At 39.3% G+C, this 26,242-nt stretch overlaps 1 protein-coding gene across 6 annotated transcripts; it reads left to right on the top strand.

Moving 5' to 3' along the window:
• Positions 1–894: 894 nt before the first annotated feature.
• VCF2 (VCP nuclear cofactor family member 2) lies at positions 895–25,995 on the top strand. 6 transcript variants are annotated; one of them, XR_010119655.1, is made up of 6 exons: positions 895–1,132; positions 4,119–4,218; positions 5,805–5,876; positions 22,810–22,940; positions 23,676–23,780; positions 25,235–25,295. XR_010119655.1 is itself a non-coding variant. In XM_063634833.1 (5 exons), the coding sequence occupies exons 1-5, from the start codon at positions 1,284–1,286 to the stop codon at positions 25,241–25,243; spliced, it is 297 nt and encodes a 98-aa protein (XP_063490903.1). In that variant the 5' UTR covers positions 1,141–1,283; the 3' UTR covers positions 25,244–25,995. The 6 variants fall into 6 exon arrangements, 3 of the variants coding, with proteins under 3 accessions (XP_063490903.1, XP_055123637.1, XP_063490902.1); XR_010119656.1 differs by lacking the exon at positions 5,805–5,876 and having other exon boundaries at positions 4,119–4,225; XM_063634833.1 differs by lacking the exons at positions 895–1,132; positions 5,805–5,876 and adding an exon at positions 1,141–1,294 and having other exon boundaries at positions 23,735–23,780; positions 25,235–25,995.
• The last annotated feature ends 247 nt before the right edge of the window (positions 25,996–26,242 follow it).

Below are 26,242 nucleotides of genomic sequence, written 5' to 3'. Positions count from 1 at the left end.
AAACTCTAGCACTCCCTTTGCCAACTTTTTAGATAATAAAGTACAGATAGAGGAACATGATAATTCAGGAGAAAGCATAACTGCAAAGGATGATCCCTTAAAAAGGTGGAGGGCATAGGATCCAGGTGAGGGGCCTGGTCTCAAGTAGGATCCTGTCACTTCCTCCAGGGAAGCAGCCAAGATTATAAGTGCAGGTCCACTGCTGTTGGGAAGTGGTGCCAATTCTTCTCTGATTGCTTCTATTTTCTCAAGGGAATATTAGTGAATATCATGAGAAAATTGGGTGCTGGTGCATGCGGAGGGATCTTGTAAGTAGAATAGACAGAGAAGGTACACTTGTGGACGGTGTACATTGTTTGTCTACTTGTGGGGGGATTGCCAGGAGAGTAGGGAGGAGAGAGTTAATAGCTTTGGGGAAGCTGGCTAAGGAAGGTGAATGGTGAGGAACGCGGTTGTTGTTAGTGGAGAGGAGGCCTCCTTGAGGCTAAAGGCTGTGGATGCTGGGGCACTGGAAGAGGGAGCTGTTAGGACACGATCGGGTGCTGCCCGTTATGAGAGTGGGGAATGCAAGAAATGGACATCGTGGAGGGGCGCGGTCTTTCCTGAGGCCGAGGGCATGACCGCGGGCGGAAGAGACTTAAGTGGGGGGGAGGAGACCCCCCCCCCCGAGGACGGAGAGGCGCAGGCCACGGCCTGGTCAGCCCCGGTGGCGCTGAGGTCGCCACCGGGGGAGGATCTTGGCTGAGAAAGCAAGGAGGATCAGCGGTGTGAGGGCTGCGAGGACAGGGCGTGTGCCACGTGAGAAGCGTGTTCAGAGGCTGGCTGGGTGGGAGGAGAATGTCCATGGGATTGGCACAGGTCTCGAACATGGGGCAGCTGGGGCAGTGGCGCAGCAGAGCCTGACCCTCAGCGGATCGTCCCTCAGGCGTCAGCTCCCAACAGCAGGGAAGGAAGCCTGCGGCGGACCCAGAGGAGACAGGCGCCGACCTCCCCTGGCTCCGATGCGCAGGCCCAGAGCCCATCAATCCTAGCCCAGCCCCGCCCGCCGGGTTGCGTTTTTCCGGCGGCTCAGGAACTTCCTGCGCGGTTGCTATGGTTCCGAGGGCAGGACTGTGGGAGGCTGCCCTGTACGGTAAGTTCGTCGGGGCCTTTCCGGCCGGTACCAGTCCGTGCTCTGGTCCCCACTGTCATCACGCTTTGCTTTCTCAGCCAAGATCTCGGGGCTCGGGGCGGAAACGCAGCGGAGATGTATTTTCTTCCGGGGTTGGTGGCGCGCGGCTCTCATGACCTGCAGGTGACAGTGTTGCCCGGTGGCGCGGCCCTGCCCGCCTCGTGCCCCGCTCTTCGTGCTTGAAAAAAAATGCCGGGAAACCTTCTCCGAAAGAAAATGCTGGTTCTTTGGTTATCAGTGCCTTACAAGCCCTGGAGGCGGGGATGAGGTGGGGATGTGATCCCTCGCGAAAACTCAGTCAGTGGTCTGAGCATTCTGTTTTTCAAATTGGCATTTCCTCGGCGAGGCTGCTAGGTACCCTAGCAACTAGTATTTCTGTTTCTCTGATTGGTTTTGTCATCTTTCTCCGCGTGATAACTGGGGTTCTATGGACCTTTATCAATGTATTCTTTCATTACAAACGTCTCTGAATCTCATGGTAGAAAACTTGGTTAGACTGTTAAAGCGTAATAAAGGAAGCCAATCTTATCCACAGTGCGATCACCCAGCCGTGACCATTAATCATATTCTGTGATAAATTTCCTTAGATGTTTTTCATTCGTAAAGTTGCATTTTAAAAAATGAGATTAACATTGTTTCATGAACATTCCGCTTTTTAAACTCAGCTTCACACTTTGAAAAATCATTTTCATAGTATTACTCTGTTTTAAAAACAATGCAAACGTATTGTAAGCTGTTGAAAGATTCAGTAAAACTTGAGCGCAAAATTACTCAAATACTCAAAATACCATGATCAAAGACAAACATCACCATCCTCCCTAATGAAGGCTGAGCTGTGTCATGTGTTTGTTTCAGTCTTTTATCCTGGCACCTAGAGGAGTGCCTAGCACTTAGTGGATGCTCAATAAACATTGTGAAATAAAATAATATTTACACCCGGTCATTTTTTCTTTATATATAATCAATCATTTCATAATGGAGTGTAATATAGCAGCAGTTTTCTACGTGATTTTTTATTTGGCACTTTGTAGTCAGCATTTGCCTATGTCATTAAGATATCTTAAAAATCCGTTTTACTGGCCTCAGCCAGTTCAGTTGACAAAGGCCATTTACCTGGTTGGACAGACTCAGGACAAAGCCCAGATCTTTCCAGGTTTGAGGCTCTTTCTTTCATTTCATAATAATCTCACTGAGGCTTCGGTGAGTAAGATGTGGCATAGAATATCCTTGGTAGATGCGATGGATCTTTTATTGTTGCTCCATGTTTTGATCAGCTGTTCGTATATTGGCTGTCTTTTGACAAAGACCCTGCCCTGGATCAATTCATAGAACTGAGATTCTGGAAGGATAGGCATCCTAAGGTTATTTTCTGGAAGGCATGCTAAGGTTATTTTCTGGAAGGCATCCTAAGGTTATTTATTCCAGTGGTGAAAAGCTAGTCAACCTAGTCTGCTGCATTGATTTAGATCATGTAATGAGGAGCTTGCAATATAAAGAAAAATATACTAACTATGAATTCAGGGGCCAAATTACCAACATGCTATTGGAATTAGGGACACAGACAGTTGACAGTAAACAGTATTTATGAAGCAAGCCTGATCTGACTACAAAGGTCTTTCTCTCCCCAAATCCCACTAAAACTGCTTTAGCATGTCTCACATATCTGGGTAAAAATCATATTTCCTGCAAAAAAAGTGCCTTTTTAAACACTGTACACAAATAAGCTGAATTCATTTATACTGGCAAGTTCTTTATCATAAAGATATTGTTTGATTTGGACATGCAGTTCTTCATTAACTTTTACTTCCTGAAAACTTTCCTGGAGGACCTTGGGCCAAGGCTAAACAGAACTTTCCCTCCAGCCTCAGCTCTACCAGCCTTACTCATTTTACTGTCTGAGTCACTGTGCTTCTCTGGGCCTGCTCTTTCCTCAGTTTTAAGAAGAGAGGTCAGGCTATGTTAGTGGGTGGCACAGGAAGGCAGATCCAGGGAGGGATGTGGTTAAAGAGCCCCTGTTCCCAGTACAGGAACTCCTTTTTTTCCTATTATGTGTAGCTTTATCGTTCCTTAAAGAAAGCAGTTTAATTTAACAGAGTGTTAGAAATCACTGCACTACATGACTAGTACTCAGTCTCCTAGAGATGAGAATTGATTAAAGAGTAATGAAATTATAAAAATGAGTAAACTCAGCCATTCTTAGGAGTACCAAAAACTCAAAAGTAAGTCTCTAAGCAGATGGCTGGGGAGAATGTCTGATTAATAATAGAGTGCTGTGAAAACTATGTCAAATGCTGCAGTCTGATGACTTATTGACAAGGAACTTGAAACTGAAGATGTAATCTTATCAATCATTGAAAACAATTTTGAGAAAAGAATGTTTCAAGGAGGTAATCAGCCATAGTCTCATGGTGACAATCTAGTGGAGTAACTATGTCATAATACTAGCTGGTATAGCAACAGTAAGTGCCTAACCACATTCAGCATACAAGAAATATCTCTTCAGTGTCGCTACACCACTGGCATAAGAACTTAAGAGTAGACACTGGCAGACACACATGTCTTAAGATCTTATTGAAGGAGTTAAAAATCACTTACCCTGGAATTATAACTTCATGGAGTCAAAGCAATGAAACTAATTAGGTAGATTTTGAAAACTTAGGTATTAAATTCCTCATATTCTTTATTTTCAAGGGTCATTTAAAGTTATGAAAACTATTTCTAGAAATGAAATGTACAGCTTGACTTTACTTAGAGTTCTTGTATTACATTTTTTTATCTTCATGCCTGGTAATGGAGTACTTATGACTTTTATATCTTGGGATAGCAGATAGTGACATATTTTTTCAGGCAAGGTCTCATATATGTATGTTGTCACTGCTTTACAGTTTAAGCGTCCAAAAGATCAGTTGTTTCATCTAACAACTGTCTCTTTGCAATTTATTTTCAGGAAAAGAAGAAGAAATGGCAGTAAAGAGGGCAACCATCATTCCACCCAGCCCAAAAGGAATAAGAGAAACCCTATCTTTCAGGATTCTCAAGATACAGAGGTAGCAAGTATGGTCAGATAGCCACTATTTCATTCATTGCCTACACTAAATTATCCAATTTGTGCTCCGTAATGAAAAGAAATGTATTATTCCAAGAAACCTTTATAAAAGTTTTCTTGCTTGATTACAGTGGCTTTTGAACTGGAGCTTTAAATTATGATATAGTATCTCACAGAAAATGGAAAAGAAGCACAGAAAAACTTTGCTAAACATAATCAGGAGGAATTAGCCCCTGTAATTTTGTCCCCTCATATGAGCAGGGAATAGTAGTCTTACTTCCCTTATTTTTATATGGAAAACATATTTTCTAGTACATAGTGATATGTTATTAGCTGGAAGGCAAGTCTTGCTTTCTCAGTGAAAAAAAGTGAAAAATTTGGGGCATTCTCATGATTTTTGCAAAACTTTAATGGTGCTGGAAAAAGAGTTTGAAGTTTTTAATTTTTTATTGATATAGAATAGTTGTACATATTTTGGGGGTACATGTGATATTTTGATACCTGTATATAATGTGTAATGATCAAATCAGACACACAAAGAGCCGAACATTTCTGTACAAGTGTGTCTAACTTGCCAGGAACATTCATTTTACCTTTCAGATTACTGAGTAGAACAAGAAATTAAAGGTGGAAAATTATGTAGATATACACACAAGTGGCTTATCTGGAGCAGATCTCTGCCTTTTTCTCTTCCCTACTGTATAGCGTAGGAAAAGATTTTGTGCCCTAATGCTACAATTCCAAGGGGGCAGCAGAAGTAAGACAAATGAGAGAAAAACAGAACCAGGAGGCCCCAAATACATTTAAAATTAGAGGTCTATGAATCCTGTTATTTTTCAACTGATAGGAAATCTCCCCTTGTCAGGTTATCATTTTAAGTAATATCAATTCAGATGACAACTGGGGCATTTTTTTTTTGAGACAGTCTCACTGGGTCACCCAGGCTGGAGGTGCAGTGGCACGATCTCGGCTCACTGCACCCCCACCTCCCGGGTTCAAGCGATTCTCGTGCCTCAGCCTCCCGAATAGCTGGGATTACAGGCATGCACCACCATGGCCGGCTAGTTTTCATATTTTTAGTAGAGATGGGGTTTTTCCATGTTGGCCAGGCTGTTCTCGAACTCCTGGCCTCAAGTGATCCACCCGCCTCGGCCTCCCAAAGTGCTGGGATTACAGGCATCAGCCACCATGCCCCGGCCTTGGTGAAATTTTTTGAAGAACATTTTCTCTTAGGTTCTTAGTAGTTTGGAGTCATTCTCATCACGTTTGATCACATATATTCTAAGAGACAGAACTACTTTGGGAAACATTTTTGGGGATGAAATCACTGTTGAACAAAATAATGGTCATTAGATGTGGTTTTAAACCCTATGGCAAAATGGGAACCTTCTGAAATTAGCTTCTACTTAAAGATACATTCAAAATGGAGGAACAAGCTTTTTCAAAGATGGCCTAATCTGTTTTTTACATTTTAAGAAGCCGTGTTCATGGAGCATACTAAACATCCCAAGCACTTTCATATTGCAATTGAATCTTACAGTCTCAGTTGTTTTAATGAATTGAATATGTCCACGTGTTTTTCTGCAGGTGAAGATTACCTATCAACCTTTTTTTTTTCATTTTTGTTTGTTCAAATCCCATTTACTGAATTGAAACAAGGTGAGTTGTATAGATTTTTAAATAGTTGTATAGATTCTATTATAAATTTAATTTTTGAGCTGCAAAATAACTTACAACTCAATGTCTGTTCTAACTTCGTCTTATGAGGGAAACTGAGCTACAAAAAGCATAGATTATTTACCCCATCAGCACAGAAAAGTTAACACATGAGTATCATTGCCTTGCTAACTTGGGAAGTGGTTGTAATTCAACAACCTAATTAATTTGGTATTTTACAGTTCATAAGATTCCACAATGTTTCTAGTGTTAGAGAATGTGTACACGTCATTTTAAATGCCTTGGAACTTTGGGAACACATATTTTAAGTGCCCTCTGATGGATTTGGTTAGGATCATCTGTTTTACTTACTCAAGTTTCTACAGGTGCCTTTGAATAAACATCATATTATTATTCCAGGGATAGACTATGTATTAGGAGTGAATGTTTTGTTGTGGAGGTTCACATAAAGGAAAAGCTGTAAGGCATGGAGGGATGGAATTGAGAGGAAAGCTAGGGCTTGAAAGAAAGTAAAATACTGGGCCAGGCGCGGTGGCTCACGCCTGTAATCCCAGCACTTTGGGAGGCCAAGGCGGGTGGATCATGAGGTCAGGAGTTCAAGACTAGCCTGGCCAATATGGTGAAACCCCACCTCTACTGAAGAAATACAAAAATTAGCCAGGTGTGGTGGTGTGCACCTGTAGTCCCAGCTACTCGGGAGGCTGAGGCAGGAGAATCGCTTGAACCCAGGAGGCGGAGGTTGCAGTGAGCCGAGATCGTGCCACTGCACTCTAGCACTCTAGCCTGGGTGACAGAGTGAGACTTCCTCTCAAAAAAAAAAAAAAAAGAAAAAGAAAGTAAAATACTGGGTTCATCTGCTTTTATCATTAAAAAGTTGTATAATTTTATATCATAAATACATGCATGAATTTCTGCTCTGTTTTTATGAAGATATTCTGTAATTAATATTCCTCCTCATCTCCTCAGTTCTATTTATCCTTCATTAGCCTCCTAAGGTTCTCTTTTCACTCCCTAACTAATCTTGTGTCTAGTTTATTTTTCTCTCAAGTACTGTGTCTTTTCCCTCTCTTTTAAATCCAAACTGTAATCTACATTCACTCCCTTTTGTTTCTCACCTCCGTTCGTGCAACTGCTCAGTAAATCTTAGCTCCTCCATCCCCTCCCTACTCCTTTGCTGTAACATATGTCAGGAAACATCTGAGACTTCCTAAATTGCATTACCAAATATGTACTGAGCACCTACCATTTGCCAATCATTGTCCTGGGTGCCTGGCATCAACTTAGTGTCTCTGTCATTTCCTCAATGACTCCTTTCTATTCTACCTCTGCGTGTGTCAAATATATCCCTTTCTTTACATTTCCACCATCCTAATTCAGGCTTGCATTGCCTCTTGCTTGATACACTGCAAAATTTCCCAGTGGTTTTTGTGGTCTCATCCACCCCCTATTTCATTCATCCATTAAAATGCTCTTCCTAAATATAGATCTGAGCCTTTATCTTATGCTCAAATACCTGTTTGTACAGACTTCTTAGAGTGACATTCAAGGCCCCTGATAACCTAGCCATATCTTCTCTTGCATATTTTGGCTCTCACTAACTCTTCTCTGGGAGATACCAGCCACATCATCTGTGGCTTTGTCTCCTCAAGAACTCTTCTTCAGCTTGCTTGTGCTCTTATTGCTCTCTCCATTGGTCACACCCTTCCTATTAATATTCTCTGTATCTTTGAAGGCCTAGCTCAGATGAATTTTATTTTAAGAAGCCTCCTCTATTTCCCCAGTCAGCATTCATTGCTACATTCTTGTCATTGCAATAGCTTGATGCTGTTATTCTCAGAGTACTGTATTCTTCTTGATTAGTCTCAAGAATTACCTGTTGAATCCCTAAGTAGCCCAGGCAAAGTGCCTCCTTATACATTGTATAATAGACATGCAAATATTTGTTTAGATACTGCTTGGGCATCAGAACAATCTGTGCCTACTTGACAGCCTCTCAGAGGTTGGGCCCCAGCATGTGCACATGAGTCAAAGTGTCAGAAAGCCACACGGGTGATTTTGATGCCTATTCTAAAACGGAATGTGTTATAGCAAATCCCTGCTGGCCTCAAAGTTTCTTTGGTTACAGGTAAGTATGCAGATTTCTTTATGGCCCACACTAACCTAAATCCTGCTTTTTCACACAGACCTGGACCCCAGGATTTTTGTAAAGTGCCTTTCTGAATTTTACATAATGAGATACCCTTCTTTTTTTTTTTTTTTTTTTTTTTTTTTTTTTTTTTTTTTTTGAGACGGAGTCTTGCTCTGTCGCCCAGGCTGGAGTGCAGTGGCGCGATCTCGGCTCACTGCAAGCTCCGCCTCCCGGGTTCAAGCCATTCTCCTGCCTCAGCCTCTCCGAGTAGCTGGGACTACAGACGCCCGCCACCACGCCCAGCTAATTTTTTGTATTTTTTTTAGTAGAGACGGGGTTTCACCGTGGTCTCGATCTCCTGACCTCGTGATCCGCCCGCCTCGGCCTCCCAAAGTGCTGGGATTACAAGCGTGAGCCACCGCGCCCGGCCGAGATACCCTTCTTTAGAGTCTTCATAAATATAATTTTATTTTGCTATGTGTGTGAATTTGCAAGGGCTCTATCCTTCATTTGCCTTGCACAGATATCAGCATTAAACCTATATTGAAAATTCAGACAAAAAAGAATGAGCTTTGTAACTGTCAGATAGGATAAGCATTCTGGTAAGACATTTGTATGAAGATTCAGGAGGATGGTGAAGATGTTTTATATATTATGAGTCTTTTCAAATACTGAAGTGCTTAAAATCTCATTTATTCTCTGATAAAATAATTTGCACTTTGGGAGGCTGAGGCAGGAGGATCCCTTGAGCCCAGGAGTTCAAGGCCATAGTGAGCTGCAATTGCATCACAGCAATCCAGCCTGGGTGATGGAGTGAGAGCTTGTCTCTAAAAAAATAATAAAATAAAGTGTATTAAGGTTAATGCTTCTGTACTAAGATAGCAGTTTCAAGTGTCAAAACCGTACACCATCAAGAAGCAAATTTTCCTCTCAATCATTCTGACAAGCAGTCCATTAAGTGGGATATCGCACATGAAACAGATTCACAGGGTAAGTGTGACACAGCCCAGGTTGCATAATATAGGCTATGTTTATTAAATAAACAGCATTATTAGCCTAGAAAATGCTAGTGTGTATGACTTTTTAGATGCTCTTTACTAGGCTAAAGGAGGTTAAACCCTCTTCCCAAAATCTCATTTATAGAATCACAGTGCTTTTTAAGTCTTTGCTTTGAAGTCAGAAGTAACTGAATACATAAGCAGGAGATTTTACTTGGTTTTGTAGTAGCATTCTTTAGTTTGCCTACTTACAAATAAAATGTTTGTTTTTCACAAAAGAAATATATTTGTAGTAGATGAGTTAGAAAGTGAAGATACAGGCCGGGCACAGTGGCACATGCCTGTAATCCCAGCACTTTGGGAGGCCGAGGTGGGCAGATCACAAGGTCAGGAGATCGAGACCATCCTGGCTAACATGGTGAAACCCCATCTCTACTAAAAATACAAAACAAAATTAGCCGGGAGTGGCGGCGTGCGCATGTATTCCCAGCTACTCAGGAGGCTGAGGCAGGAGAATCGCATGAACCTGGGAGGCAGAGCTTACAGTGAGCTGAGATCGCACCACTGCACTCCAGACTGGGTGACAGAGGGAGACTCCGTCTCAAAAAAATAAAAAAAAATTAATAGGGTGGAGCCAAGATGGCCGAATAGGAACAGCTCCAGTCTACAGCTCCCAGCGTGAGCGATGCAGAAGACGGGTGATTTCTGCATTTCTATCTGAGGTAATGGGTTCATCTCACTAGGGAGTGCCAAACAGTGGGTGCAGGACAGTCGGAGTCGGTGTAGCACACCCTGCGTGAGCCGAAGCAGGGCGAGGCATTGCCTCACTCGGGAAGCGAAAGGGGCCAGGGAGTTCCCTTTCCTAGTCAAAGAAAGGGGTGACAGATGGCACCTGGAAAATCAGGTCACTCCCACCCTAATACTGCGCTTTTCCAACGGGCTTGGAAAATGGCACACCAGGAGATTGTGTCCCGCACCTGGCTTGGAGGGTCCTACGCCCATGGAGTCTCGCTGATTGCTAGCACAGCAGTCAGATCAAACTGCAAGGCGGCAGTGAGGCTGGGGGAGGGACGCCTGCCATTGCCCAGGCTTGCTTAACTAAACGAAGCAGCCAGGAAGCTCCAACGGGGTGGAGCCCACCACAGCTCAAGGAGGCCTGCCTGCCTCTGTAGGCTTCACCTCTGGGGGCAGGGCACAGACAAACAAAAAGTCATCAGTAACCTCTGCACACTTAAATGTCTGACAGCTTTGAAGAGCGTAGTGGTTCTCTCAGCATGCAGCTGGAGATCTGAGAATGGGCAGACTGCCTCCTAAAGTGGGACCCTGACCCCCGAGCAGCCTAACTGGGAGGCAACCCCCAGTAGGGACAGACTGACACCTCACTTGGCTGGGTACTGCTCTGAGACAAAACTTCCAGAGGAGTGATCAGACAGCTGAATTTGCGGTTCACGAAAATCCGCTGTTCTGCAGCCACTGCTGCTGTCACCCAGCCAAACAGGGTCTGGAGTGGAGCTCTAGCAAACTCCAGCAGACCTGCAGCTGAGGGTCCTGTCTGTTAGAAGGAAAACTAACAAACAGAAAGGACACCCACAACAAAAACCCATCTGTACATCACCATCATCAAAGACCAAAAGTAGAAAAAACTACAAAGATGGGGAGAAAACAGAGCAGAAAAACTGGAAACTCTAAAAAGCAGAGCGCCTCTCCTCCTCCAAAGGAACGCAGTCCCTCACCAGCAACGGAACAAAGCTGGACGGAGAATGACTTTGACGAGTTGAGAGAAGAAGGCTTCAGACGATGAAACTACTCCAAGCTACTGGAGGAAACTCAAACCAATGGCAAAGAAGTTAAAAACATTGAAAAACATTAGACGAATGTTTAACTAAAATAACAAATGCAGAGAAGTGCTTAAAGGAGCTGATGGAGGTGAAAGCCAAGTTTCAAGAACTACGTGAAGACTGCAGAAGCCTCAGTAGCCGATGCGATCAACTGGAAGAAAGGGTATCAGTGATGGAAGATGAAATGATTGAAATGAAACAAGAAGGGAAGTTTAGAGAAAAAAGAATAAAAAGAAATGAACAAAGCCTCCAAGAAATATGGGACTATGTGAGAAGACCAAACCTACGTCTGATAGGTGTACCTGAAAGTGACGGGGAGAATGGATCCAAGTTGGAAAACACTCTGCAAGATATTATCCAGGAGAACTTCCCCAACCTAGCAAGGCAGGCCAACATTCAGATTCTGGAAATACAGAGAACGTCACAAAGATACTCCTCGAGAAGAGCAACTCCAAGACACATAGTTGTCAGATTCACCAAAGTTGAAATGAAGGAAAAAATGTTAAGGGCAGCCAGAGAGAAAGGTTGGGTTACCCACAAAGGGAAGCCCATCAGACTAACAGCGGATCTCTGCGCAGAAACTCTACAAGCCAGAAGAGAGTGAGGGCCCATATTCAACATTCTTAAAGAAAAGAATTTTCAACCCAGAATTTCATATCCAGCCAAATTAAGCTTCATCAGTGAAGGAGAAATAAAGTACTTTACAGACAAGCAAATGCTGTGTGATTTTGTCACCACCAGGCCTGCCCTAAAAGAGCTCCTGAAGGAAGCACTAAACATGGAAAGGAGCAACCGGTACCAGCCACTGCAAAAACATGCCAAATTGTAAAGACCATCAAGGCTAGGAAGAAACTGCATCAACTAACGAGCAAAATAACCAACTAACATCATAATGACAGGCTCAAATTCACCCATAACAATATTAACTCTAAATGTAAATGGGCTAAATGCTCCAATTAAAAGACACAGACTGGCAAATTGGATAAGGAGTCAAGACCCATCAGTGTGCTGTATTCAGGAAACCCACCTCACGTGCAGAGACACACATAGACTCAAAATAAAGGGATGGAGGAAGATCTACCAAGCAAATGGAAAACAAAAAAAGGCAGGGGTTGCAATCCTAGTCTCTGATAAAATAGACTTTAAACCAACAAAGATCAAAAGGGACAAAGAAGGCCATTACATAACAGTAAAGGGATCAATTCAACAAGAAGAGCTAACTATCCTAAATATATATGCACCCAATATAGGAGCGCCGAGATTCATAAAGCAAGTCCTGAGTGACCTACAAAGAGACTTAGACTCCCACACAATAATAATGGGAGATTTTAAAACCCCACTGTCAACATTAGACAGATCAACGAGACAGAAAGTTAACACAGATACCCAGGAATTGAACTCCACTCTGCGCCAAGCGGACCTAATAGACATCTACAGAACTCTCCACCCCAAATCAACAGAATATACATTTTTTTCAGCACCACACCACACCTATTCCAAAATTGACCACATAGTTGGAAGTAAAGCTCTCCTCAGCAAATGTAAAAGAACAGAAATTATAACAAACTGTCTCTCAGACCACAGTGCAACCAAACTAGAACTCAGGATTAAGAAACTCACTCAAAACCGCTCAACTACATGGAAACTGAACAACCTGCTCCTGAATGACTCCTGGGTACATAACGAAATGAAGGCAGAAATAAAGATGTTCTTAGAAACCAACGAGAACAAAGACACAACATACCAGAATCTCTGGGACACATTCAAAGCAGTGTGTAGAGGGAAATTTATAGTACTAAATGCCCACAAGAGAAAGCAGGAAAGATCCAAAATTGACACCTTAACATCACAATTAAAAGAACTAGAAAAGCAAGAGCAAACACATTCAAAAGCTAGCAGAAGGCAAGAAATAACTAAAATCAGAGCAGAACTGAAGGAAATAGAGACACAAAAAACCCTTCAAAAAATTAATGAATCTCGGAGCTGGTTTTCTGAAAAGATCAACAAAATTGATAGACCACTAGCAAGACTAATAAAGAAAAAAAGAGAGAAGAATCAAATAGATGCAATAAAAAACGATAAAGGGGATATCACCACCGATCCCACAGAAATACAATCTACCATCAGAGAATACTACAAACACCTCTACGCAAATAAACTAGAAAATCTAGAAGAAATGGATAAATTCCTCAACACGTACACCCTCCCAAGACTAAACCAGGAAGAAATTGAATCTCTGAATAGACCAATAATAGGCTCTGAAATTGTGGCAATAATCAATAGCTTACCAACCAAAAAGAGTCCAGGACCTGATGGATTCACAGCCGAATTCTACCAGAGGTACAAGGAGGAGCTGGTACCATTCTTTCTGAAACTATTCCAATCAATAGAAAAAGAGGGAATCCTCCCTAACACATTTTATGAGGCCACCATCATCCTGATACCAAAGCCTGGCAGAGACACAACCAAAAAAGAGAATTTCAGACCAATATCCTTGATGAACATTGATGCAAAAATCCTCAATAAAATACTGGCAAACCGAATCCAGCAGCACATCAAAAAGCTTATCCACCATGATCAAGTGGGCTTCATCCCTGGGATGCAAGGGTGGTTCAACATACTCAAATCAATAAATGTAATCCAGCATATAAACAGAGCCAAAGACAAAAACCACATGATTATCTCAATAGATGCAGAAAAGGCCTTTGACAAAATTCAACTACCCTTCATGCTAAAAACTCAATAAATTAGGTATTGACAGGACGTATCTCAAAATAATAAGAGCTATCTATGACAAACCCACAGCCAATATCATACTGAATGGGCAAAAACTGGGAGCATTCCCTTTGAAAACTGGCACAAGACAGGGATGTCCTCTCTCATCACTCCTATTCAACATAGTGTTGGAAGTTCTGGCCAGGGCAATCAGGCAGGAGAAGGAAATAAAGGGTATTCAATTAGGAAAAGAGGAAGTCAAACTGTCCCTGTTTGCAGATGACATGATTGTATATCTAGAAAACCCCATTGTCTCAGCCCAAAATCTCCTCAGGCTGATGATAAGCAACTTCAGCAAAGTCTCAGGATACAAAATCAATGTGCAAAAATCACAAGCATTCTTGTACACCAATAACAGACAGAGCCAAATCATGAGTGAACTCCCATTCAGAATTGCTTCAAAGAGAATAAAATACCTAGGACTCCAACTTACAAGGGATGTGAGGGACCTCTTCAAGGAGAACTACAAACCACTGCTCAATGAAATAAAAGATACAAACAAATGGAAGAAATTACATGCTCATGGGTTGGAAGAATCAATATCGTGAAAATGGCCATACTGCCCAAGGTAATTCATAGATTCAATGCCATCCCCATCAAGCTACCAATGACTTTCTTCACAGAATTGGAAAAAACTACTTTAAAGTTCATATGGAACCAAAAAAGAGCCCGCATCGCCAAGTCAATCGTAAGCCAAAAGAACAAAGCTGGAGGCATCACGCTACCTGACTTCAAACTATACTACAAGGCTACACTAACCAAAACAGCATGGTACTGGTACCAAAAAGAGACATAGATCAATGGAACAGAACAGAGCCCTCAGAAATAATGCCACATATCTACAACTATCTGGTATTTGACAAACCTGACAAAAACAAGCAATGGGGAAAGGATTCCCTATTTAATAAATGGTGCTGGAAAAACTGGCTAGCCATATGTAGAAAACTGAAACTGGATCCCTTCCTTACACCTTATACAAAAATTAATTCAAGATGGATTGAAGACTTACATGTTAGACCTAAAACCATAAAAACTCCAGTAGAAAACCTAGGCAATACCATTCAGGACATAGGCATGGGCAAGGACTTCATGTCTAAAACATCAAAAGCAATGGCAACAAAAGCCAAAATTGACAAATGGGATCTAATTAAACTAAAGAGCTTCTGCACAGCAAAAGAAACTACCATCGGAGTGAACAGGCAACCTACAAAATGGGAGAAAATTTTCGCAACCTTCTCATCTGACACAGGGCTAATATCCAGAATCCACAATGAACTCAAACAAACTTACAAGAAAAAAACAACCCCGTCAAAAAGTGGGCAAACGACATGAACAGACACTTCTCAAAAGAAGACATTTATGCAGCCAAAAAACACATGAAAAAATGCTCATCATCACTGTCCATCAGAGAAATGCACATCAAAACCACAATGAGATACCATCTCACACCAGTTAGAATGGCCATCATTAAAAAGTCAGGAAACAACAGGTGCTGGAGAGGATATGGAGAAATAGGAACACTTTTACATCGTTGGTGGGACTGTAAACTAGTTCAACCATTGTGGAAGTCAGTGTGACTATTCCTCAGGGATCTAGAACTAGAAATACCATTTGACCCAGCCATCCCATTACTGGGTATATACCCAAAGGACTATAAATCATGCTGCTATAAAGACACATGCACACGTATGTTTATTGCAGCACTATTCACAATAGTAAAGACTTGGAACCAACCCAAATGTCCAACAACGATAGACTGGATTAAGAAAATGTGGTACATATACACCATGGAATACTATGCAGCCATAAAAAATGATGAGTTCATGTCCTTTGTAGGGACATGGATGAAACTGGAAACCATCATTGTCAGTAAACTATCGCAAGGACAAAAAACCAAACACCACATGCTCTCACTCATAGGTGGAAATTGAACACTGAGAACACATGGACACAGGAAGGGGAACATCACACTCCGGGGACTGTTGTGGGGTGGGGGGAGGGGGATTGACAGCATTAGGAGATATACCTAATGCTAAATGACGAGTTAATGGGTGCAGCACACCAACATGGCACATGGATACATATGTAACAAACCTGCACATTGTGTACATGTACCCTAAAACTTAAAGTATAATAATAAAAAAATAAAAATTTAAAAAAAGAAAGTGAAGATACAAAACTAAAATTTTAAAAAAATTATTTAAAGTCCCAACTCTATATATGTGAACTCAAAATATCTGAGACAGGTCTCAATATGGAAAGTTTATTTTGCCAAGGTTAAACACGCACCTGTGATACAGCCTCAGGAGGTCCTGACAACATGTGCTCAAGGTGGTCGGGGTATAGCTTGCTTTTATACATTTTAGGGAGATGGAAGGCACCAATCAGTATGTGTATGATGTACATTGGTTCAGTCTGGAAAGACGAGACAATTTGAAGCTGGGGCTTCCGGGTCATAGGTAGATAAGAGACAAGAGGTTGCAATCTTTTGAGTCCTTGATCTGCCTTTCACTGCATATACAATTTAGTCTGGCTCAGTGAATCTGCATTTTTACACAAACAATAGGGTAGAGGGAGTAATCAGATATGCATTTGTCTCAGGTGAGCAGAGGGGTGACTTTCTGTCTGACACCTGTGAAGACAAGTTATCAGTTTACATTGCCAGGGTAAAATTCAACAGAACTGTTTTAGGGTAAAGATCTTGAGGCCCACAAGGAATTTCTTTGTGGGCAAATTGTGAGAAAGGTAAGTGCTTTAAAAAAAATCTTCGTAGCTATCTCATTTAGGAATAAAATGGGAAGTGGGTTTGCCTGATGTAGTTCCCTTGGCTTTGTCTTTAGTGAAAATGTTTTTCACTAATTTTCCCTTGGCCTAATGATTTTAGGGCCCTGAAATTTATTTTCCTTTCACATTTTCCCCACTTTCTTTCTTAAATCTTTTGGAGAAAGCATTTTAGAAGAAAATGAATCTCTGGTCTCAGATTTTGTTTGATCTCTTGTGGCAAAGATGGTTTATTTCTAGATGGGTAGGTCACACATTATTAGGAAACATTTTTAGCAGGTTGTGAGGTATCATGTTCTATGACAAAAAAGTAGGGGGAGGAAGAGAAAGAAAACAACAAACAAAAAGATGGAGAACAATCCTGGAAAATCAATATAGGCCATATTACTCTGAAGTCCATACATCAGTAGGCAGGTATGAAAGTGTTTTATGTATGTAAATAGGTTGCTGTTATTTTTTTCTGAAGCTGAAGTTGTCTAGCTTCAATTCACAGGGTTTTAAGAAAGCACAGCTTAATTTTTAGTGATTTCAAATCAGGAAAAATGGAAAAAAGGAAAGGAAAGAAGGAAAAAAATGAAAACATTATTTTTGGAGACTTGTAGCCAGGAAAAATTTTATAATCCAGTCTAAACTAGAAAATAAGAAAAATTGAAAAAACATTAGGCAAGACTAGAATCTAACAACAGGTGTACTGTAGTTCATTTTGAAACATATTTTTTCTCTCTCCAAGCCCCATTTTCACTAAAGACAAATCATAGGACAAATTTATGTGTAAAATAAGTGTTAGTTTTATTATACTTTGCCTGAGTATTTGTATAAAGTCAGCAAAAATAACTATTTGCCATGCACGCTCTTTTGTTTTTAAATTGGCTTTGCTGGAACTTTATTCCATAAGGAATCTCAGATTACACTTCAACGCCTTGAGCCCAGCCATGGATTTATCTGTGCCTGTAAATACCCACATTAATTGGGTAAATTACTTACTGAGGTCCCAAGATAATCTGGGACTCCTTGGGCCTGTCAGAAAGTGCCATTCTTTACTTACCACAGCTCAGGAACCTGTACACGGACTGTGTAGACAATATATGAGGCCAGCTTTCTCAAGGGGATTTTATTGGCTCTGTAAGTCAACTTTGATTACTTAAAGTAATCTGTTTGGATCTGCCATTCCAATCAAAGCCTCAGTAAAATCAGTGTCTTCAATTGTGTCCTGTTACAAAAGAAAACAGAGTCTTATCAATTTTTTGCAAATAACTATACTACCGTAAACTACGTATACTTGCAAATAGTTTTCAAATTCTGGAGAAATCAGGTAGAGATAAATATGCTTCAGATTTTTCTCACAGTAACATAGTTAACCCAATATTAAAAGCTGTAAAATAGCTCAAAGAAAAATGATTTTCTGAACTCAGAAACAAAAGTTAGAAAAAGAAACAATGTTACAAATTCAGAAACAAAAGTTTCTGAGTTTCAAACAATGTTTCAAAGTCACAAAAAGATTATTTCAGTTTTCCATTAGTTTCATCCGTGTAATTAACTCCTGTTCTGCTAAATGTTTATGAACACATTAGCTCTCTATGGGAGTCTTGGAAGTTTTTCCTCTATTCTAGTATCACAATCTCCAAAGTTATCAGAAGCCTGATTTCAAGAGCACCTGTCAGAGTCCTATAGCTGATTATAAAACCACCTTTTGAAAGTGATAAAAGTAAAACAACTACGAATGACAAGAGTCTTAGAACAGTCATAAAGACACAATTGACAAGGAAATTTGGTTACTTCTGTGGCTTACAACTATTTTACATAATCATTATTACTACTGATAACATATAGCAGAGGTTCCCAATCCCTGGGCTGCAGACTGTTACTGGTCCATGACCTCTTAGGAACCAGGCCGCACAGCAGGAGGTGAGTGGTAGGCAAGCGAGAAATACTGCCTGAGCTCTGCCTCCTGTCAGATCAGCAGCAGCATTAGATTCTCAAAGGAGCGCAAACTCTATTGTAAACTGCACATGTGAGGGATCTAGGCTGTGTGTTCCTTATAAGAATCTAATACCTAATGATCTGAGGTGGAACAGTTTCATCCTGAAACCATCCCTTCCTTCCCCCATCTGTGGAAAAATTGTCTTCTACAAAACCGGTCCCAAGTGCCAAAAAGGTTGGGGACTGCTGACATGTACCAAGACATATCAGAATCACAGGAATTTTATACAATTCTGAAACACATACTAATAACACATTTTTATAAATATAATCCAAAGAAGGTTAAATGCCATTTATTTGACAATACTTCTTGTATGATTGTATTATATGAAATAATCCGAATATGTCTCTTTTGGACGTCAGGGGACCTAATATTAAAAGATTAATGAGGACCAAAGTTAGAATTTTATTTTGGAAAGTTTGTCAACTAGAAAAAGTTAAAAACACTTGATATCACAAAATTGGATCAAAGGTCATTGTAAAATAAGTCATTCATTTAGCCGAGTGATAGATTTCAAAGAAAAAGTTTTTATTTTTTTTAGAGAGGAGACTTGATTTCCCAAGCAATAAGCTTTAATGAAGACAGCATGAGGCCCATTAAATCTGTCTTTTAAATTTTTCCAAACAAATTTATTAAGTTTTGGTCATCTTGACCATAAGATATAATTTCAATAAACTTTTTCATAACCTTTGTTTTTCTTTAATTAAGAAATGGGTTAATGCTCCAAGAAAACCTTGTTACTCTGACATCGGGGCCCAGATGCTGGTCTTGCATCAGTGTGCCTTCAATATTAATAGTTAATTTATAGAGAAACAACTAATTTTATCTCTCAAAATTGGCTGTTACAATCTCACACACCCACCTCTTCCATGATAGTCCCTGGGCCTTGAGGAATTTAATAGTTTTAATTTCTGGCCTTGTGCCTTATGAACACAGTGTATTTTGATTGGCATCTTCTACTGGGTCTGAAGATAAGGCTTTAACTGCTGTCATTGTTTAAGATTTAGCAAGACTTGGTGTTCTTTTTATGTCCCGGAGTCAACGCCCTATAACTTAAAGGCACAAGGACTTTAAAAGCAAGAAAGTTACATGGATGTAGTAACCTTGATTAAAAAAAAAAAAATTTAACCTCGGTTTTTTTCTAAGCAAATTAAAACTTAATAACAATGGCATACGAGTTATTTTGATAAAATGTAAAATTTGTTAGACCAGTTACCAAAAGGCAAAAAAAAAAAAAAAACCTCCTGCAGTGCAATTGATATTCCCTATGGAAAGTCCATTTAGGTAAGCTGCAAATCAAAACTAATGAAAATGATACTTGAATTAGTTAGACATAGGCAGAGTGTTTCCTGGGTAATAAATGAAAATCTTCGGATACATAGAAGAATTTAAAGCCAAGAGCACAGAATGTTATGTTGGAAGAAAACATTTTCTTTAGACCTTTAAGATAAAACATTTTTAGCATCAGGCTATGACAAACAGTTAGAACCTGAGGAGAAAAATTACAGAAGCTGAAAATGAGTTGAAGGAGAGGGTTATTATCTCAGGCCTTTTCAAGGGGGAGAGAAAGCTGAAAATACAAGATAATAAAAGTTGAAAATTGGGTTGAACAAATTAAAATCGGCCGGGCGCAGTGGCTCACGCTTGTAATCCCAGCACTTTGGGAGGCCGAGGCGGGCGGATCACGAGGTCAGGCGATCGAGACCACGGTGAAACCCCGTCTCTACTAAAAATACCAAAAAATTAGCCGGGCGTGGTGGCGGGCGCCTGTAGTCCCAGCTACTCGGAGAGGCTGAGGCAGGAGAATGGCGTGAACCCGGGAGGCGCAGCTTGCAGTGAGCCGAGATCGCGCCACTGCACTCCAGCCTGGGTGACAGAGTGAGACTCCGTCTCAAAAAAAAAAAATTAAAAAAAAATTAAAAAAAAAAAATCCGTTGTAATTTTATTAAGAGTAAATCAATACCTTAAGAAAATTTTGTTGTTCTAACCGATTCTTTAGTGTATGTTTTTTAAAAAATCAAAACCCATTCTCTAAAAAGACTATTATAAATAATTTCCCTTTAATTATAGACAACTTGATACAAATTATTAATGAGATGCTTGGACTTCCTGTTTTATCCCAGACATCTTTCTTTCTTAAATAACCAGTTATTTTAGGACAGAAATTTACCATACAAGATTTTTTCTCATATAAAATTATTTTCCTTTTGACGTTTCTTGCCAAAAATACCCCTTTATATTTATAAAGAAGTAAATATATAGTATGTAAAGAAAGAGACATTTCTTTACATTGCTCTTATTTACTGGTTACTTTCACCTTGTTTCATAAATAAGTTTTAAGTAACCTTTGAATTAGACAAAAATTATTTTCTTTTAAATAAGAAAACATTTTTTAGAAAAATATTTTCCTATAATTTTTTAAAAATTAGAAATCATCCAGACCTTTAATGAGTATTTATTATTTAACTTAACATAACTTTAGATTTTAAATTATATGACAAGTTTATTTACAGGCATTTATTCTATTACGTTTACTTAATTAATTTTTAAAGTAGTTTACTCAAATGAAAGCTGTGAATGTCATCATTTAGTTATTTCTCTGTTAACTATTTTTATAGCCTATAAATTTAGGTTTTTCTAAGAACCTGAAGTATAAAGACTTCTGATATAGAATGATATATCATTATTGTTAATGGCTGATGAGATTCTGTTGTATGAATGCATGCACTATAATTTAAATACTTCTTTGTTTTTAAACATTTAGTTGTTTCTGATTTTCAGCTGATAAAAATATTGATAGTATAAAAATGTCTTAATGAGCATTTCTATTTATATCTGTACACAATTGAGTTTAAAAACTTTTAAAATGAAACAAATTAAAGGTAGATGTATTTTTTCTTAATAATTATTCTAAAGAAATCCCTTCTAGCCTATGAATTTTTAATGTACACAGCATAGCATCACCCTAGTGTTTCACTACAGTGTAAAATCAATATGTTGTCATTGGAGATGAAAATTTGATTCATCAGAAATGATTTCTAGTTCTTACCTTATTTTTCAGGCAGTACCTGTAACAACAACAACAAAAAAAAAAAATCAAGGAAAGACAACTAAGAGGAACCAAAGTGTGGGCTGTGGGTTTCTTATCCAATGTGATAGCTTACTTAATTTTGGAATATTCATAACTTCACTACTTTGTGACAGTGGGTGTTCTATATTTTTATACTCAGGCCTAGGAAAAATTTTGTTTAATTTTCTTTTTGAATTGGCCTTGACATTTAATCATTAAATCAATTTGATTGCTATTGCTAACTCTCACATCTGGCTTCATTTGACCCATTCTATCTCTTTTCCTGCAGAAGTTCTTTTAACATGATTCTAGTTGGATAAAGATGAGCATAGGTTTTCTCTTGGTACCTGTGGGCAGTGTACTGTGTGACCTAAGTTGAACAGCTGCAAATAACCTATGGACTATGACCATTCTTGGTTTAAGTCTTACTAATGTTACCTTTGGAAAAAACTTACTTAGAAGAAATATAATACCAGCATTGTTAAATATTGTAATTTGAGTAAGAGTCCTTGCCATTACCTTCTTTTGGGAATTGTAACATTGGAAGGCAGGAAATTCTTGGAAATGACTGTTTACAGGGATCCCTGAGTAGCTTCTCCAACATAAAAAAGACACTGAATCATATTAGTTTAATGAAAATAAAAAGATCTTAAGAGGAAAATACACACCCTATTAAATCCATAAACATAGAAGAACAATGAATGCTAGTCATAAAATGCTAATAAGTAACTTATAACTTTAACTAAAAGTATGTCAAATGCCTTTCAGGATATGTATGTAGCACTGAATTGATATAGGAAGACCATACATGTCCACTATCAGGATATGTTTACAAAATCATTGTTTATTTGTATCTATGTGTGTATGCATGTATGTATAAATGTATGTGTCTTATTTGCTTCGTTGTAACTTTTACCCATAGTCCAACTTACTTGTTATGGTCATTATTTCTACTACATCCTTAGCATTAATTGATACTTCAGGTGGAGGATGAGTACTTACTTCTCTGATGCAGTTATTGGAATAAATCGTACAAGCAAGGGTAGAGAATGTGTGAAGGGATTTGGAATTGGAAGGCCTGTGTTTGAATCCTCACCCTGCCACTTCGTAGCTATGTGACTTTGAACAAGGCAGTGATCTGTTTCCTCATCTGTAAAATGGGGGCTGTTAATTCTAACTTAACTGAAGGGTTGTTGTGAGGATAGAATGAACTATCTTAAATGGCTCTACTTTGTAAAAACCATTAAGCCCATTATAGAGTTTTATGCTGCTATTCTCCAAGCCAAGTAGGAAAAATATTGTAATAACATAATAGCAACCCTCTTTCTGTCTTTTTCCTTCCAGTTTTCATGGAGTGATAATGAAAGGAGCAGCAGCCGCATTAATATCCCAGAGAGAGCAAGTGGACCAGAAGGCAACTTAAACCAGATTGTTACTGAACCCAATGCAAACTTTCTCCAGTTCTTGCATGAGGGGTATGTACCATGCCAAGGTCTTTACTCCCATATCAACCAGACTTTGAAGGAGGCTCACTTCAACAGCCTGCAGCAGTGAGGGCAAGCTCCAACATGATGAATTAGGACTTCCTTATTCCAACCTAAACTGTGTTTATAAAAGCAGTTGCATACACACCAAAAAAAGTCTATTGGTTTTTAAGTCTACATTTTAAATAACAAGTTAATGGGCAGTTGTTTAATTGGGGTTTTACTGCACTGTTGTAATTTTAAAGGGGCTGTGAAATGTTTATGAAATTTTTATTTTTATTTTTATTTTGCTCTTTCTACATGGAGTTTTCAAGTTGGGTATCAAATTCATGTTAAGGTAGCAATATGAGGAAACTTCTCCTGTGCGTTGCAGCCATATGTCCAATTCAGATTGATTTCCAGATCTGTCAGTTAGAAACTCTATGTTAAACATCTTTTTAAAATACAAGTAAGTCTTCATTTTTAAAAATACAATAGCCTAGTAAAGAGGTATGTAGCTTTCATTTAATAAACAAACAAAAAATCCACACTCAAAAAACCATAAGTTAGTATTCCCAAATATGCAAAGCCAGATTCAGTCTTGCACTGAAATGAACTGCCATACTCCCTTCAGAAGGTAGATGTTCTGTTGAAATTGCTCTCTAGTTGTACTGGCAACAATCAGACCCAGTTTAGACTATGAACATGAAAATCTCTCTCTAATAACTGTCCAATTTGTATTTCCAGGGAGAATGTTTCTAAGGCTCTTGTATACTTAGATACCTTCTGTATCATTTATCCTCTAGAGTGTGCACTTCAGACTTAGTAGGAAACACTGCACAATTCTGTCAGGTAAGAAATATGTAATAACATTTTGTCTTAAACAAAAATTTATTACATTAGCACATTATGTGATCTCATAATTCCATCTATTATGTATAGAGTTAATGTTAATACAGTGTAAGCTACTAAACTGATGTTTAAAGTAACAAGAATTGTGGAAGTGGGTTGGACAACTGTCCACTTTATGCTACATGGACCCTTTCACAGAGATTAGGGGGCTAGCTTCCATTATTAAAATTGCAAAGATTCGCATGGCTTAGAAATAATAAGCTGAGATGCCATTAGAAGAAACAGGCAGTACTATTTATTTAGAGATGGGGGGGGTCCCCATGTTTTAGTCATACTAAAGAGCCAACCAAATTTGAATGGGGAATTCATAGATGTGCTTCCTCAGTGGTGAGCTGTGTGAACAAAGGACTAGGATGCATCAGGTTATCTGCCCTGGACTATGCAAGGGGTGCAACCTGTTGCTAGATTTAAACAAAAATGCGTTGAAGTGTAACAGTCCTCTCCTCCCTGGTCACATTCTCTTTTCCACTATATTTGGAGGTCCACAGAGTGGAAACTAACAGATCTGAGAACTATGGATAGCACTACAAAGAGGTGTTTGCCAATTGGCAAGGTTTGGAAAAGATGTAAGGTTACAGTTTTACTGAAAGAAGAATGAGATTTTATTAAATGACAGAATTAACATATGAAAGTGAACACTATCCTAGGAAAAGAATACATACCTACACACACACACACACATTTTCATGGTTGTTTCCTTGAATATGGGTAGGATTTTAAGGAAGATACTTGTAGTAGAATTTTAGTGTTATGGGGAAAAAATTACAGCACCACATTGGCCCCAAACTTAGGGAGGAGGCATGAGTCAATTATTTCTCAATTAGATGGTTTGAGTAAGAACATTTTTTCTATGGCCAGTGCTTCCAAAGTCAATACCAGATGTATGGTGAGAAGAAATTTGAATTCTAAAAGGTTTTATGGCAGAAAATGGAGAAAGGATACCTAGCCACTAGTTTCTCTAACAATAAAGTGAGCAACTAAATACTAAAGAAGATGAGATATTTGAATTTTCAACCCACATGTACGCAACAGGATTCAGAAATACCCAGGAAGAATTCTGCATGCTTAAATACACAGCATCCTACTGAAAGAAAGTGTCTATTAAAAACACAGTGTAGTTGAACAGCTGAGAAAGCAAATTTCCATTCATTCCCCCATTTAAAGATATGAAAGATAAAACTATCACCATGACAAAGCATTATTTTTTCAAAGTAAAAAATAATAATAATAATAAAGCAATTACATACACACAGAAAAAGTGTTGGCTTTTCAGTCTCTATAAGACTTTTCAGTACTTAGTTGAACTAAGTAAGCACAATCTTATTCCAGAGTGGTCAGTGTAAATCTCTTGTCCTAGTAAATACAATATGCAATCTCTGTCCTGTCTTTTGCAGATTGTCTAAACCTGTTTATGTCCTTTGGTACTGAAATAAAACTCAATACTTCACAGCAGGGATGGAACCAAGCTGTTTAAAACTAATTATCTCTGCTATGAAGGAGAAGTATTTTCAAGGAATATCAGAAGAAAGTAGAAAGTGAGAGGGGGTTCCAGCCTGGCTTCCTGGGTCGAGTAGGGGCTCAGAAAGCTGTGAAACTCACTCATTTCCTGCATCAGGACTTAGTTTGGTCCTGGATTAATAATATTGAAGATATATGCTTAAAACATTCCTAACACCAGAATTTGTGCCTGTGTTTTCTTCCCCAAGGAAGCTATAAACAGCGAAAATTTTGTTGCAAGGTTCCCTGTGTCCTCTCTCCCTCTCTCCCTTCCCCCTCCCCTGAAACTAAAAGGAATGTCAAAAGCCCACTTTTCTATGACCAGCAGACCTTATCTATGCTCCCAATTCCAATTCCTTGTAAACACAATTTGTAAAATCCCGTGAGATCTTGTCTCCTTTGCCATCCCGCTGCAAGGTTATAAGTAGATAAAACTTAAGTTACAATTCCGGTTTTCCTCAAGATCTGAGACATGTTAATTGTCTTTGTTTCTCCCTCTGGTAACATCTTCCCACCACACGTATTTCCTGCCTTAAGGAGTTTAAAAGGTGATAAAAAAATCTAACACTGGCTACCCTGCTCGGGACCCCTTCCACGCTGTGGAAGCTTTGTACTATCACTCTGCTTAATAAAGCCTACAGCTTTTCTCTCGGTCTGATCTGTGTCTCTCTCTTTGGTGTGGCTAAGGCAAGAACCTTTGGTGTTATGAAAGGACTTCTCTGGATTTTTTTTTTCAAAATTAGGAGTTTGAAAACAGGGAGCCAGATTAGTTTAAGAGGTGAAATTAGACCCTGTTATATATTTTAAATGAGAATATAAAGCAAGGGCAGAATGCTGCACCAATAATGAGGTGTGGTGGTGCTTGGGGAAAGAAACTGCCCTTAAATTCAAACCCACCCTGTGCC

This window comes from Symphalangus syndactylus, chromosome X (genome assembly GCF_028878055.3).
Source record: "Symphalangus syndactylus isolate Jambi chromosome X, NHGRI_mSymSyn1-v2.1_pri, whole genome shotgun sequence".
Lineage (NCBI taxonomy): Eukaryota > Metazoa > Chordata > Mammalia > Primates > Hylobatidae > Symphalangus > Symphalangus syndactylus.
The sequence above is the reverse complement of the archived record's forward strand: the minus strand, read 5'-3'. Positions and strand labels throughout refer to the sequence as shown.

Coding starts and splice junctions, on each gene's coding strand:
- VCF2 (XM_055267662.2), top strand. Junction 4,219..22,809: donor AGGATTCTCAAGATACAGAG/GTAGCAAGTATG, acceptor TTTTCCTTCCAG/TTTTCATGGAGTGATAATGA.